Source organism: Miniopterus natalensis, chromosome 3 (genome assembly GCF_054644295.1).
Source record: "Miniopterus natalensis isolate mMinNat1 chromosome 3, mMinNat1.hap1, whole genome shotgun sequence".
Classification (NCBI taxonomy): domain Eukaryota; kingdom Metazoa; phylum Chordata; class Mammalia; order Chiroptera; family Miniopteridae; genus Miniopterus; species Miniopterus natalensis.
This window is the reverse complement of record NC_142083.1, coordinates 81720493-81736745: the sequence shown is the minus strand read 5'-3', so window position 1 is coordinate 81736745 and position 16253 is coordinate 81720493. Positions and strand designations below refer to the sequence as shown.

The 16253-nt window shown below is 36.5% G+C and overlaps 1 protein-coding gene across 3 annotated transcripts in view; it reads right to left on the bottom strand.

The window, feature by feature from the left end:
- Positions 1-406: 406 nt before the first annotated feature.
- SMG1 (SMG1 nonsense mediated mRNA decay associated PI3K related kinase) overlaps positions 407-16253 on the bottom strand; it is a 95429-nt gene continuing 79582 nt past the window's right edge. For all 3 annotated transcript variants that reach the window (XM_016196258.2, XM_016196262.2, XM_087815637.1), the window contains 11 exons: positions 15989-16178; positions 15348-15817; positions 13105-13242; positions 11755-11907; positions 10236-10415; positions 9121-9348; positions 8284-8495; positions 8014-8120; positions 7180-7359; positions 6993-7099; positions 407-4929 (listed from right to left, as the gene is read on the bottom strand). In XM_016196258.2, the coding sequence (XP_016051744.2) occupies positions 4852-4929; positions 6993-7099; positions 7180-7359; positions 8014-8120; positions 8284-8495; positions 9121-9348; positions 10236-10415; positions 11755-11907; positions 13105-13242; positions 15348-15817; positions 15989-16178 (2043 nt within the window). In that variant the 3' untranslated portion in view covers positions 407-4851. The remainder of the gene's footprint in view (positions 4930-6992; positions 7100-7179; positions 7360-8013; positions 8121-8283; positions 8496-9120; positions 9349-10235; positions 10416-11754; positions 11908-13104; positions 13243-15347; positions 15818-15988; positions 16179-16253) is intronic.

The following is a 16253-nucleotide window of genomic DNA, read 5'->3' as shown; positions in this document are numbered from 1 at the left end:
GATGTGATCTTTTGAAACATGCCAGATGACTAAAACAGTTAACAGGAATCCTAACACATCTAGCAGCAACACATGCAATCTAACTTCCAGATAGTAAAACCAGACATTTTACTTTTCCTTCAGGTCTTCACACCCCAGGGAACGTACATGTCAATAATGTCCTATAGTTTTGTTTTTAAACTTTGACAAAATGAACCTTAATTATATCTTAAAAAGAACTTTGCCACTGAAGTAAAATTTCCACTGCTTTTCTACCCTCAAAGTTCTATTATAGCACTTTGAGGGTAGAAAAGGTTTTAAAACTTTTCTGGAGGTATTAATGCTTTAAAAAAAAAAAAAAGCTACCCAGATTGCAAAGTTAAGTTTTCTGGAAACTACTTCAACCAAGAAATTCAGAGCTTAAATGCTACATCTTTTTAGACTTTATTTTTTGAAAAACAGGTATTTCATACAATCTTTGCCATGGTAATGCAAATATGCACAAAGTAGGCATGTATTTTTGTTTTCCAAATGATGCATTATGAACATTTTCAGGAAGCTGGTGTGATTTGTTCAACTTTTAATCTTAAATACAATCACAAAATTATATCCATCAGGAGGCATTACAACCTTTTGTACAGAGAAGCCACTTTAATTTATACAATGTTTACTAGGACAAGGAAGATTCAGTTCAACTCAATTTGCTCTTATAATAAGGGTAAAGTAAATTAACAAGTATGATGTTGCCACTGACATTACAGGTGGAAATATAAGGGAAATTTAAACCAGAAAAATAACTGACACAAGAACTTGAAATAGGAGCTGAAACTGGGACTGTCAGGGAGGGGGGAGGGGGGAGGAAGAAAGGGGTAAAATCAGCCTGTTTTGAAAGAAAAAAAAATTCTGCAAGTATGCATTTCAGAACAACATACAACTCCTTAAATTTACCATCTTCAAAAGTCGAGCTAATCGTACAACATTTTTACATTAGCACAACCAACAGCTTTTCCCTACTAAGCGCAGTCAAATTCCCAGAGAAAGCAAAAGACTGAGCAGTGCATGTTGTACAACTAACCCTTGGACCTATAAAGCTGCCCTAAGAGTCCATTTGCCCATTTGGACGGAAGGCATGGTGATAGTTACCCAGGCCTAAAAAGAAAAGTGCAACAACCCTTAGGGGTCATAATACAGTGAATTTCCCCTTCCCAATGTTTGGAAAACTTTGTAATGCTAGTTTTCCCCATAGGAGGAATCTTTCTAATACAACCCAAATATTGAAAACATCTACCTTCTTTAAGTGACCCTTTAATATATTCTACCTCCTTGACTTAAGGGGGTTCGGGGGAATTCTAGCTTTAATTACTGGCATTTTACAAGCTCAAGAGAATGAAAGTCACTGGTTTTCATATGCCTCTAATTTTATGTAAAACAGGTACTTAAATGTGCTAATAAAACATTCACTGATTCTTTTATGTAGATGAACAGGGCTAACAGGCTAATTGTGTTTTCTTTAATATGAAAAGAATTGGGAGAAAAGAACAAGCTCCTTACTGCCAAAACAAGTAAGCCCCCAGAGTATTCACAAATATGTGGAGGAAAATAGGCCAGGAAGACTTTTCAGTTTAAAGTACTGCCTATAATACCCCAGATTTAAAAGAACCTAAGATTGCACATCAACTCTAATATTTGGCTGTACTTGCATTGCCCTGTGTGGCATTTTTTAAATGGCTCTTTCCTTAAATTTCACACATCAGAATAACCACAAAACAATGCAGAAAACACTAAACATTGGACAATATTTTAAAAAACTACATACTAAGCTTAGTTAATAGAGACAAGTGTTAAGGGCAGAGTGATGCAAATTTTTTTTCTTTGTATTACAAACCCTCACCCTGAACCTGGGTTTGGGCTCTTACAAAATAATTTAAGGAAGCAGATCAAGAGCTTGATAATCAGTTCTCAAAGAAATCTTACATATCTCAAAAACAACTCACCATAAGTGTCAGACACAAAAGAATCTATTGTCACCTACCAAACTGTGTTAAGAATTCAGAAATAAATACTGTTAAGACACCAAAGAAAGAGTAAAAGTGAAATACAGCTCCATAAACCATTAAGCCTCCACAGCTTTGTAGAGAAATCAACTAACACTCAGGCAATTCTAGAAAATTAAAGACAACAAAACACTTCGGATAAACTTCAATTTCCAAGGGTACTTTGAACGAGAGGTGGTAGGTTATTCTGTACCCCCTGAATCTTAAGAGAAAGAGAGGAAGAGAAAGGAGCAGACCCCTGGTTTTCCATAGGTATTCTTTTATCATTAAAAACGTATGACTTCATAACCACAGCACTCTAAACTTTACATTATGTTACAAGATAATCCCCAAAATATAGCCCTGACTTCTCAATCTGCTAGATCATCAGGGCTTTTTACCATTGATTAACTCTTTAACTGTTGAGTTCTCTTACAACAGTTTAAAAGAACAAGGCCTTACAACAGTTTAAAACAGCAAGGCTACCTGCAGAATGACTTCCCAGAGGAAGCCAAACTAGAGACTGGGGTCTTGCCCAGGGTGCAGTAAAGAGCAGCTTTGTAAAGAGCAGCTTTGAAGTCATCAATTATTCGTATCTGCCCCACAACCAAACATGTATGTGCCACACTATTCTCTGAGGGAGCATTTTAAAATAAGTGATGGATAATTTACCAGAGGCACGTGTTGATATAAAGCTGTTTTGTTTTTGCTTGGATAAGGTGCCAGGTACCTCTGAAGCCTGAAATTCTCAGGCGATAAAATTCACCTATTTCATTTCTTTACCAAAGAGGAAGCAATTTTTGAATACTACCTATAGGGACAAACTAGTATGAACTGGTTTTATCATTTTGATGGAAGTTTTTCCTTGTGACAGTGTTGCTTTTGAAAAGACTGTTCAATCTTGAGGAGCAGAGGTAATCAAGTGATGAATGCACTAGCTCCCACAGCCTCTAGGAAATAAAGCAGCATGCAAAACACGATATGGCATTATTATTCCAGACAGGTTGTTCTGATTGTAAAAGTAAGGTTCAAAAAGAATGAATAAAATTTGATGCACTAGGTTCCTTATCTTGCTATTAGACACAAATGGGTATTAAAAAAAAAATACCTTTCTTGCAGTATCTGTTGAAGTATTTAAAAAGCACTGATACTGAAATGCATTCTCTGATGGGTAAAGATTATAATGTGGCAATCAGAATACAGAAAAGGCCAGAGCTATGTGGAATTTCTCCTTAATACCTTTCAAGTTTGTAAAGACTGGCAACTAGAAAGTGATCAAGAGTCCTAATCTCTAAAATGCAGGAAAAATGGGACTCAATCAAGATTTTAACTGTATTCTACTTCGTGTTAATGTGATTTTAAGAATCCTATTCTAATCTGGATTTTATTTTGGATCAACGATTTACAAAGTTAAGTACTGAAATGCAATGCTAAATTTAAGGAAAACTTGATCATGAATTCACTATAATGTATTACTAAACAGCAAACTATTAAAATTACGCAAATAGAAAAGTACTTCACAGACTAATTGAACTTAATAAAAGATATTGGTGGTTCTCATTTTTGCTGATGCTTCATGTACATGTCCAAAAATGCCAGTAAACTAAATCACTTCTAATTTACACCTTGTAAATTAAAAGTATTAAATGAGAAAACTAAATTAAAAAAACATTTCACTCTACCTCCAAGAGAACATCACTTTATTTTTAATCTGTCATCAACAATGTAAAACTCTAATAGGTACTCTATCCTGGTTTTTAAAAAGGTAAAAAGATTACATTGGATTAGCTACTTTCTATGAAAGAAACTACAGCAATCACAGAAGAGGGAAAAATTGAATGACCTCCAAAAAAATGCACACTATAAGCAAAGGGGAGTGTACATGAAATCAAATGTCTGTTAGATTCATTACTTTTGAATGCACAGTGACAATTCTGGAAACTGTACATGATAGAATCACAGAAATGACTTAACCAGAATTACATTTTGTATGTGATCATCAGACCTTCAAACAATCCTTGAATTTTCCATGTTATCAGTGGTTTTAGAGAGATTTCTGTTTATCACTCCAAAGATAAGTTGTGTAACAGCATTGAGACCGAAGTATATGAAATATGAGGATTGAACAAAAAGTGAATTTGAAAGATGTCTAATCTACTAGATCAGGTAAAAGGAGAAAGGATAGGTGGTAGGGTCTGGGGAGGAGGAGGAGGAGCGGGGTTTTTCCCTTTATTTCAGAAGTAAGTTCTTCCCATGTAGTGTATCTGTTACATAGCTCTCCATTTTCAGTCCATTTCTGAAATTCGTATCACATAGCCTTTTTGTACTTACTGGTCAACCCAACCAGTACTGTTGCCAAGCAACAAGTGTTACACAGAATCTGAATGCATCAAATCTTCCTTGGCTGTGATTTCTTCGCGGCCCCAGTTCTCTGTTTCTGAACGGGGTTGGTTTTTTCCTGGATTGTACACACAGGGTCAGGTGGAATGGAGTTCCAAATCACTCTGTGCTCCGCAGCATCCCGATTTCTTTCTGCAGCTAACCTCCTGACACGTTTGCAGCTGTTCTGAGGCAGAAAGACAATCTCCGTGTTCAGGCGGTGAGCTTTCTTTCTTTCACCCTTGACCCTGGGGTGGCAGGCCATGGTGTTGGGCGTATCCCTGAGTGCAGCTGCCCTGCAGGATTCCCCTCCTAGCGCACCGAGATTTCCTAGGTTTCCTCAGAGTAAGCCCCCAGTTGCATCACCACCGACTGTGGTGTGGCTTTGGATGCCTGAGGCTGAGTTGATTCTGGTGGATGTCTGACCTCGCTTAACCAGACTCATCTACTATCTCGCCATTCATACCCAGGCTGTCCAACCTTCATACAGCTGAGCCAAGTTATCTAGATTAGTTGCTTCCTTAATGACATAGTCAACCTGTAAAAATAGGCAGGATAGTAAAGACATTTAAAACTTGACATGGTTCATACATGAGTAACATGAATTGTTTAAGATTTAGTTTATAATCATCCAAATTAATCACCCAAAGGAAGTGTAGTTGCTGTGGTGGAAAGAGAGGTTTAAGTAAGCTGAGCTCATAATTGCACAGCTTACAAGATGGGTGTCGGGAAAGTCACAACCCCTCTGCACCTTATGAATCCTTAGATGAAGGGAGAGTCTCACTAACCCCACAGCTGCTCTTAGGGTGAACATGTATAGTCACTGAGTAAATGCTTAGGTGTGGTATAAAAAAGTGCCTAGCAGATTCTGGAACACAGTTGGGTGCTCAACAAATGTCCACTGATTCTGACTCAGCAAAATTTTATTTTAAGAGATACAATCATTTCTATATTTAGAGCATCCATCAGGCTCCAATTATATAGCAAATGCTCACTATATGGCTGCTGAATTACAACCTATACAAAAATTGTGTGCAAAGAACTCTATACTTACCTCACTCCTGTAACCCTTATTTTCACATAAAATGAAATGACTATCAGAATAAAAAGTACAATAGCCAAGCCTCCTTTTAAAAGATGAACAGAGAGCTATGATGGACAGTCATGAAAGCATACAATCCATTAACCTATAAGAAAGTTTCTGAAAAAGATACCAACTCAAAGCACTGTCCACAGTTTTTGACAAATGACAAATTGTTTCTAAAGAGTGACTCCTGACCAAGAAGAGTGTAAGCTCAAGTCCTACACAGCGATTTAATAGTGTTTAAAATAAAAATAAAAACTGCCCTGCTATTAAAATTGAATTGTGGATGCCAAACCATTAGAAAATAAGATATTTAAGTCTCAAATTTTTACAGAAGAAAAGTTACATCTGCAATGGAGAATTCAGGAGAACCTTGACCAAATGATCTAACTTGTGTCAAAGATGGCACAAACACATGCCTCTTGATGTAAAATTCTCTGAGGACACACCACTGACATAGCGTTCCTGCCAAAAATCCTGATTCTGAATCTTCTGATAAGAAAAATAATATCAGAAAAACATAAACAGGCATAGTCTGCAAATTAACTGGTCTTGACACATCAAAAATGTCAATGTCAAAAGAAAAATAAAAGGCTGGGGAACTGTTCTGGACATTAAAAGACTAAAAATAGAACAAGTACATGAAACAGGACAAACCTTGATTAAATCTTGTATGGGGAGTGGAGATGGTTTACTGAGAGGACATTTGGGGATACTGGAGAAATCGAAATATGGACTGAATGTTAGATAAAAGTCAATGTTATCAAGATGAAATAAAATGTTATGGTATCATTGTTGTTTCCTGACTTGACAGTTATATAATTAAATTGTAGCTATATATTACAATGTTTTGTTTAGGAGACATGCTGAAGTATTCAGGCATGAAGTATTGTAATGTCTACAACTATCAAATGGTTCTGAAAAACTATCTCCATATACCGAGAGAGAAAGTAAAGCAGATGTAGGAAAAGATTAACAACTGGTTTCCCAAATCTAGGTTAAAAATATATGAGCATTCCTACATTTCTGTAGGTTTGAAAATTTCCAAAAGAAACAGCTGGAGGGGGGAGTTAATTCATTTTCAAATTTTATATGTAAAATTTAGTAACACTAATTAGAACATTTCAGAGTAATGACTTCAGACAAAGTGATATCCACGAACACCTTATAGATACTATTGCACCCAAAATGTCATCCTCAGTTCATTTGAAACCTTCAGATAGTCCTCTTTAAAGTGTAAATTAACTGTCTACTGGTGGAGAGGGAGGGAGGGTCAAGTCACACCTTAAATTTCTCTTAAAAGAGGGCTAAGGAGAAAATAGAAGTGTTCAGAGGGTAGTCAGAATAAAATGGTGAATATTTCTTAATTCCAGAGCTGTTACTCAAAAACTTCTGAATCCTAAAAATATATTTAAGTTTCTCATTTCCTGATGAAGCCACAAGTATATGGGTAAGGGGATCTTTAAATCTGTACTGCATTACTATGTGCAGTTCAAGTTTAAAAAATGGTCACCTACCTGTTCAGCAACTGACATCCTCCTATTTGGATCAACATCTCGACCCTCTAACTTGGCTTTCACTCTCTTCCACACGCTGACTGCATACGAGTTTCTCTCTTGCACAGCTATGAAGCAATGGAAACATATATAAGTCACACCACTACCTTGTATGAATATTTAAGGCATCCTTATTCTAACTAATTACCTTTCCCAGTTTTAGGGTCCCTGACGGCCTTTTTAGGACTACAAGCAACACTCTTGCCAGTTCCAGGAACGGTGCTTGGTGGAGTATCTGCTGATGTAGCAAGATTTTTCTGAATCAGCTTTCTAGCATTTTGTGACATGACATCAGGCTGAGTTTTCTGGCCAGTGTTGCTTCGGACTGCTATAGAGAAAGAGTTGGCAGCTCAGTTAACATGTGAACAGAAAATGGAAAGGGAAAAAGAGGAGACAGCAGGGTGACACCTCTCAATCACCAACTACAATGCACAACCTTGAAAACAGGTGATTTTACAACCTTAAAGTCCTTATGCCCTGAAATAGAAATTATCCTCCTAAAAATACAGCCTAAACAGCTAGACATTCAGGTACAAATTTGTACAGTAATGCTCCCTAACTTGCTGTGGCATCAAAATACTATAAATATCTTACTTCACAGAATGATAACAATTTATAAGCATGTGTGTGCATACATACAGAAAAGTTAATCAACAAACGCAAAGTGGTTTTACCTCTAATTAGAACAGAAATGCAAATTTTTCTATTATTTTTCTGATTCCCCTAACAGGCATATATTTCATAATCATAAAATAAACTATTAAAACAGTATCTGAATGCAAGATATTTTTACTTTCTAACATTAGTACTTTTAAAATTAAACCAAAATTTGTTCAGTTTGGGATATGGCAGAATTTAGGGAAACACTTTATAGGTGATGACTTATAACCATATTAGACACTTAACAGTTAAACATCTTAGCTTCTATGTATAGATTAACAAGATCAGGATTCAGGTCTTTTATGAAGTAAGAAAATCCTACCTGCAGCAAAGGAAGGTTGATATGTAGCAGATGATGTTGGACTTGAACATTCATTTGTTGCATCGGTGATTAAGGGTGATGCAAAACTCACTAAATTATTATAGATACTGAAATACAAAATAAAATGGTTTAGTTATGAAATGCTTTACCAGAGTACTACTACTTATAAACATGAAGACTGAAAAAAATTAAATGAATTAAATAAACAAAACTTACTACACCAGAGGTTTTAAATTTACATTTTATATTTAGGCCACAAGACATTCTTACCTCTGACTTTGTGTTTTTAGTTCTTTCAAGGTGGGAGTTATTTCCTGGAGCATTTCAACATGTTCTTGACTTCGAACCTGACCCATAGCTTGGACTAATGTAAACAGCACCGTCTGAATGTTATCCTGCCATGATTTATATTCACCCAAGAACTGCCTAACACTGTTCTCATAGGGAACATCTTCACCATCTGCCAGAGCAGCTTCTTCATCCTAGAATCCATATATTAATGGTCAAGAAAAATGGTATTTGTTTTAGTAATTACGCTTGACAGCCAACTTTTGAGTAACAATAAAGGTTTTTCAAATATCAACGCACAATCTGTTATTACCATTTAAGTCACCTTCTACAGGAATCTTGTTTCCAGCACAAAATGAAAATTCCAAGTAAAAATAAATCCTAAAATTAAATGATTTGTTTTGTAATGATGAATAATCTAGCCTTTTCTGGGGTTTGTTTCCTTATTATCTAGATTATGCAGGACACTAGAAAGGAGACACTATTTCAGTCATTTTGGAGGCAAACTTATGAGTGTGGGGGTAATGGTAGAAGAGAGGTGGGAGATCTAAACACTCTGAAACTAAGTTCAAGTTTCAGCTCTATTATGAATTATGTGACTGGTGAATCAATTTCCTTAACCTTCACTTTCTCTGTGTACAAAATCAGAATACTACAACCTGCATAAAAAAATAGTTGATGAAAACACAAATTAACTCAGTTACAAATTGGAAGATGCAATCTAAGAGACATTGTTTTTGCTTATATGTCATATAAATAAAACTAGTTGTAATTTTATAAAAGCGGGGAGTAACTGTATGTCAGTGTTATTAGTCTTACCTTAGCCATTGCCTTCAGGAGGTGTTTGACATCTCCAAGCGGCCGATTATGGCCAGTGAGCACAGTCTTTATATTATCAACCAGATTCTGAATTGTTTCACAGACCGTTTCTATCTGTTGTTCTTTCTCTGTCTGAATTGCTCTCTGAGCAGACATATCCTGGGTCAATTGTTTGTGTGCTGACAAAAGCCATTCAGAGCTGCCAATAGGATGTTCAAGACTGGTGTCCTAAACAGAACAAGCATTTGTTTGATTTTAAGTATCAGCTGGAATAATATAAGATTCTTTTCTTCATCATCATCAAAAGGCATTAGTAACTCAAGTTGACACAAAGAACCTTAGTTGCCAAGTAATGAATTAATTACCCACAAAATACTAATTTAAACAGTGTATGAAACACAGGCTAAGATTTTTAACTTTTCTGCATAATCATACAGGGAATAAATGCTTGCAGTCTAAAACCTAAAAGGTGTATCTGGAATGACAAAGATGACCCATATCCAGGACCCTAAACGCTCTTTAAAATGAAAGTGGCCCTGGCTGGTATGGCTCAGTTTGTTGGAGCGTCATCTTGTACACCAAAAGGTCTTGGGTTCAATCCCTGGTGAGGGTGCATACAGGAAGCAACTGATCGATGTTTCTCCCCCCTCCCCACTCTCTAAAAAAACACACACAAAAACAAAAATCTGAACTGCCTGATACACAGCCTAAAGCCTCCCCACAAAATGTAAACACCAACTTTATCAACTTGATATTTCTGTACTTAACTCACCTGTCCAACATTCATCTTTCACCTACCCCTCTGTGTGCTTGCTACCCTATTTTCAGTGCATCTGAGTCATTTGCTATACAGTGTATCTCTCCTCCCCTCTGAACCTCCACAGTGCTCTGAGAATGCTTTCCACTTTATCATTCATTGTATTATTTGTATGAATAAGTTCCTTAGGGGCTAAGAACAAGACTTAACCATCATTGTATTCCTCAAAACACCTTATATACAGTACACATTCAAAAAAACATAAATTGAGTGAATATATTAATTTTGAGGGTATTATCATTAGCTTTATCATTTTAGTCACCACATTTCTCTTCTCCCACCAATATTCAAGACTCACCACTCTCTGTAATAAACGAAGCTCTAAGTCAGAAACTGAACTGTTAAACTGTGATGCAAATGAACACATTTGCTGACACCGTTTGATTAGTTCAAATAATGCAGCATCCAGGTTCAAGGCTTCTGCAGTTCTAGTTCGTAAACTCTCAAAATGAATGATATTGCTGCAGAGGAAAGTGACCTGTGAAGAGGCAAAAGAGGAATGGAACCACCACAAGGGAGAGAAAAAGGTAATTAATGACATGAAACAATACTACCTATTCATTTCCAGAACTCAGGATCACAGAACAGGTTCTGAGAATGTATAAATTATGACTCTTCTGAAACAAAGACCTAATCCTTATAAATTATGGCTGTAAATAAATGTACATTTTTGGTTGTTGATGCAGTAAGGTCTGAGATGGCCAAAAGCACCTAAGTATAATTAGGTATGTGTATCTATGTGATTGATTTTTCACAAAAAAATTTACTCCAAGAGAAAACTGTTACCATATTCAGCTGCATTTTTGCTCCATCCAAATTTCAATTTGGAATGTTCCCCTTCTGCTCCTACTCCTGCCTAACTTTATAATAAAGATCACAAATACTAACCAGATATTTGAAAATATTAAGTACATCTTTTAAGGTAGATAACAGTATTGTGATGTTTTTTAAATAGTTATCTTTACAGACACATACTGACATATTTACAGATAAAATTATATAATATGTGGGACTTCCATTAATTATGGGATGGGAAGGAGGAGTAAAAAATAGAGAGGAAATAAAATAGGCCTTTAAGTAGCCCAGCCGGTGTGGCTCAGTGTATTAAGCGTCATCCCATGCAGCAAGAGGCCACCGGTTCAATTCCCTGGTCAGGGCACATGCCCAGGTTGTGGGCTCGATCCCCAGTAGAGGATGCGCAGGAGGCAGCCAATCAGTGTTTCTCTCGCATCAATGTCTCTCTCTTTCCCTCTCCATTCCTCTCTCTCTAAAATCAATAAAAACATATCTTTTAAAAAAAATTTTTTTTAAACAGGCCTTAAAAGTTGATAATTTTTCAATTCTGGTAATGAGTATATGGAAATCATTATATTAGTCTAATTCTGTACCTGACTGAAAATTACATTAAGTTGTTTTTTTTTGTCTCCCCTCTGCCCCATTCACGACAAAGTTAATCCACCACCCATGGCAGAACACTAGATCATAGGCATTTTATTGCCATGTGGAAAAAACAATATTCAAATTTTTAGATCACCTTAGTTACATATAAAGAGAGCCTTAGATAAACATGGAATTAAGCTCTTTATTTTCCAACAGAGGCTCCTGGGAGGTAATAAGGGTCTAGGGAAATAACTGGCTGTGAGCTCAGCCTAGGGAATGTTACCCCCACCCATGGCCTTTATTGGTCCCTCTTTCCAGAGCTGTGACTGACTAGAGGGTGGGCTCTCAAGCTACCCCTAGTTATCCAACACGTAACTTCCAATCAGTTATACCACCATGCTATTGAAAACTAAGATGGCATACATGAGTCACAATACCTGACTTGCTCTTTGGCTCTCTTTAAGGACAAGATTTCTTCTTTCCGCTATCGTTGCTTCAAAATCTTGTAGTACAGGTGCCAATGCAGGGTTCGCACCACCCGCCCACTTGAGTCGCTGTTCAATACTTGCTTCAAGCGCTGCTAGTTTCTCCTATAAAAAGGCAGAAGAATCACAGTGAATATTTCACACTCTCCACCACTTCCTGTCTGTTGAGCATTTTATATGAGAGATTCAAAACAAGCAGGATGGGATATATGTATTAGAAAACATCTTTAACAGTCACCTTTGGAATATTTAAAGCTAAGTCAGTCTGGGGAGATAAGAATTGGCTTTCAGTTTATTGACTTGAAATTTGCAGACGGAAGTTCAATTTTCATTTTTAGTCTTTAATATAAAACACCCGCTACCCTAAATTCCTACTGTACTATACGTGCTATTAGAAAATCCATATACTTTTGATTGTGAAAGATGAAAATCAGATTCCCACAAATTCAAGAGTTTTAAAATAATAGTAAAAATCTATCCAGATTATCATGGCAAGGAAGGTTTATATATAACAAAGTTATTTCATTATTTATTCAACATTTCAGGTGGAGAAATTCACATTCTTTCTCTTTCCCCTGCTTCTCTCCCTCTCACACACACACACCTCTCCCTCCTCTCCCCCCCAAAATCAGGAAAAGAAAAAGGCAAGAGTTGAAAACTAGGACTAGTATGCAGAAGACAAGAGATATTTCAATCTTCAAAGAAGTGAGCTCCAGAAAATATTCATTACTATTTTTAAAAATATTACAGAAGTGGTTATACTTGTTTTATACTAGTACTAATTTACAAAATGAACAGTAAAATGTTACTATTGAGTACATGAGGTATAAGGATACACAATAAAAGATATATATAACTATCATTAAGACCAGTTTCTTGTATTTAAAAAAAGGAGGTGCTAAAATGACAAAGAAATACAATGAGTAATAACAGTTTTGAAAAATGTTCTACTAGATATAACTGCTTATATACATTTCAGAAAACTAAGTATTCAAGTTTTTCTAATCACCAAGGTTCCCTTAATGTACAAATGCATAGTAATCATCAAATTCATTAAAAACCTGAAATATTTCATATGTCTCTGTTTCTGGTTCAAAATATACTGCTAACTATACGATTCAATTACCCTGGATGGTAACAAAAAAAGATATAAATTAAAAGTGAGAAGGGGGTTATGCTTCTGTGGCTTAGAAGCCAAGGACAAGCATGTAGATATACTAAACAACACAGCACTAACACTTAATCAGTTTAGGTTATTCCTAAAATTAAGATGTACTAGAAAGAAGATGTAACAAAACACACCTGAACTGTTGCAATTGAAGTTTCAATTTGGCTCAGAGTATGGAGTTTCTTTTTCATGCTGGTTAGGATGGCAGACCGAGGGGGAGGTGTGACTGACATGGCTTGTGGTCTATTGATAAGGAGGTCTTCATGTTGCCACTGTTCAAAGAAAAAGAAATAAAATCAGGAGGGGAAAAAACTTTAGATAATAAGGGGGGGGGAGTAACCAAAGAATTTATGTGCATATATTCACAACCCAAGGACATGGACAATGGTGGGGAGAGGGACTGGGGAGGGGGAAGGAACGGGGTGGAAAGGGTCATTGGGGAGAAAAAGGGACATCTGTATTATTTTAAACAATAATAAAATTATTAAAAAAAAAAAAAAAGTGAGGGGAACTGTGAGTTGGGACTGAGGGGGAAGACAGAGAAACCCAGCTGCAGTAAAGAGAAGTGGGAAGGCAGAATAATAGAAGACACATTACAAAACAATCACACCAGGTAAAAATTCTCCTGAGATAGAAAATGCCTGATAAATTTACTGGATCAGTGATATGCAACACTGAAATAGTAATTCTGAAAATATTTCCTAGTCTATGTAAAAGACTAGTAGTACACAACACGCTCCCCCCCACACACACACACACACACTGAAAAGGTAATCTCCAGTTAAGAGGCAGAAAGAGGTGTAGTGGTGGGGTGGGTTGTCAAGCATGGAGACTAGCCAAGTGACCAAAAGAATTAACGGCAGGAGTCACAAAAGAAAGAATTCTCAAAACAGAGAACCTAGAAGTGACAGAAAGGGGTGGGCAATCAAGTCATTTTGTATGTTGTAAGGGTGGCTCCAGAAGGCCCAAGGGATGTTTGGGCAACAATTTAAAAGTTATACATTGTGCTTAGAGCTTAAAATGTGTTCAGATACTACTGAAAAGATTTTTACAATGTTTTCCATACAGTTGTCAATTTTTAAGGGAATAAACTCCAAATGTATAAAACAAACTTTTCAGCATTACATTTTTTTAGAAGTAAAAATCATCCCAATGTGCTAAAGGGACTGCTATTATATAATAAATGCAATTTCACAATCTGAGTAAATTACTTTTCTTAACTTACGAGCTAAGAAAACAGCCAACAATAAAACTGCGAAGAAAAGGAAATATGCTGGGTTCAGGCACTGAGCTGACATCACCAATTCCACTATTGTGAAGTAGCTTCAATATAAATGGTACAAAGTAAACACTGTTTGTGCCAGAACAGATTCCAGGAAAATGTAGTACACAAATATTACTCCATGTACAGCTTGTTTGAAGCTATTGACAATAGTGAAGACTATATTTGGAAAAAAAAAACACAAAAACAATAAGTAGCTACAATTTTTACTGTGCTTGGTGTCTTACATACATTTTTTTTTTTTTGGACATGTTCATTGATTATTTTTAGAGAGGGCAAGGAAAGGGAGGGAGAGGGGGGAGAGGAAGGGGAAGGGAGGAGACACAGGGACAGGGAGGGGGGGAGAGAGAGAGAGAGAGATTAATCAGTTGCTTCCTGCACACACCCTAACAGGGGCTGGGGATAGAAGTAGCAAAACCTCAGCCTTTCTGTGTACAGACGCTCCAACCAATGGCGCCACTCAGCCCCTGGGCTAGATCATCATTTTTAACCCACACAACTATTAACCTTTTAGACAGGTACTGTCCCCGTTCTACAGATAAGGAAATCAGACCTTAGAGAAGTTAAATTCAAGTTCATAAACCTGAATCCAAATCCACTTCATCCCTAAAGCCTGCTCTGTCATACTTCTCCTAAATAACCAGGGACAAAAAATAGGCTTCTAAAAGCAATTCCCAGATGGAACAGATTTATGCACAAAGCTGCTGTCACAGAGTACCAGGGAAACAGAAGTCACTTTAGAAAGAATCTGAATTATATGTTAAACAATACAGGAGGCATATCCACATAACAAATACATATAACCATCAGAAATTATATTTTTAAGTAATACTTAATGACATAGATAATAGTAACCATTATTAACACGGACAGAAACCAATTCAAAGGACATGAATTGTAAATGCAAAATTATCTCAACTACATAAAAAAGAAATAAGAATAATTGGAAAGCACCAAAATACTAAAGCTGGGTTTGCTCTTGGCTGCCACAGTTCAGGAAGTTTAAAAAGTTTTCTACTTTATTACACTGTTTTATATTAATTCCCCATTTTTCAAATTCCCACATTAAAGAAAAACACATTATAAAAAAAATACCTGAAACATGGCAATATGTAGCTGAACACGCTGCAGGCTTGTCTTACAAGAGGAAATACTGGTTTCCAACCTGCGCACCAAGTCATGCTTCTTCCAGGCAGTGTCGTAGGAACTTGCTAACACAGTTGCCCTGTTCATGACCAATTGAGAGAACTTTCCAACCTGGATGTTGTGCTCCACAGCTTTCTTACACAGATCATCGACAGAAACTTTACTTTCAGCACCAAAATCCTTTGCCTCTACTTGAGCAATGATGTCCACACCGAGCGCACTGATGAAACTGCAAAGCGTGAGTCCCAGGGCCTGGTTTGGCAGTCCAATCAAGAGCTGCCTCACAAAATCGGCTGTGAATGCTTTTATAGGTTTAGCCATCTGGTCTTCACTGAAACAAGAGTTTCTAAAAAGGGTTTTCACGTTAACAATCTGTACAGGTCCATTTACAGTATTCTGATCTTCCAGTGAACTTGATCCTAAAAAAGGAAAACTGCCTTAAAGTATTTCATGCAACACTAAAATAATAATGCTGCTTATCTAAAAATTTAAAATTTTATGAGCAAACAATTAAATTAAGCTTACCCTATCCTGCCCCCTTCCAAAACACTACACAATTAAATCCAGCATGTTTAAATGTGAAATATTACCTGACAAAGTTTTAGAAAAGGTACCACAGAGCCTGAAAAACTCCTTAATTGTCTGTAGTCTTTTGAGAAAGAAAATCTCTTCTAGCACCTGCCGATGATTATCATCATCAAAAAAATTGACTTGGGTACTTCGAGCTTCCCTTATGATGTCGATCTTTCGCCAAGCTACAGGAATTTCCATCTTGTTTAACTATGTAAATGAAAAAAATAAAGTTCATCTCTCCACTCTTCCCACACTGAGCAACTACTCTGATACACTTGCATT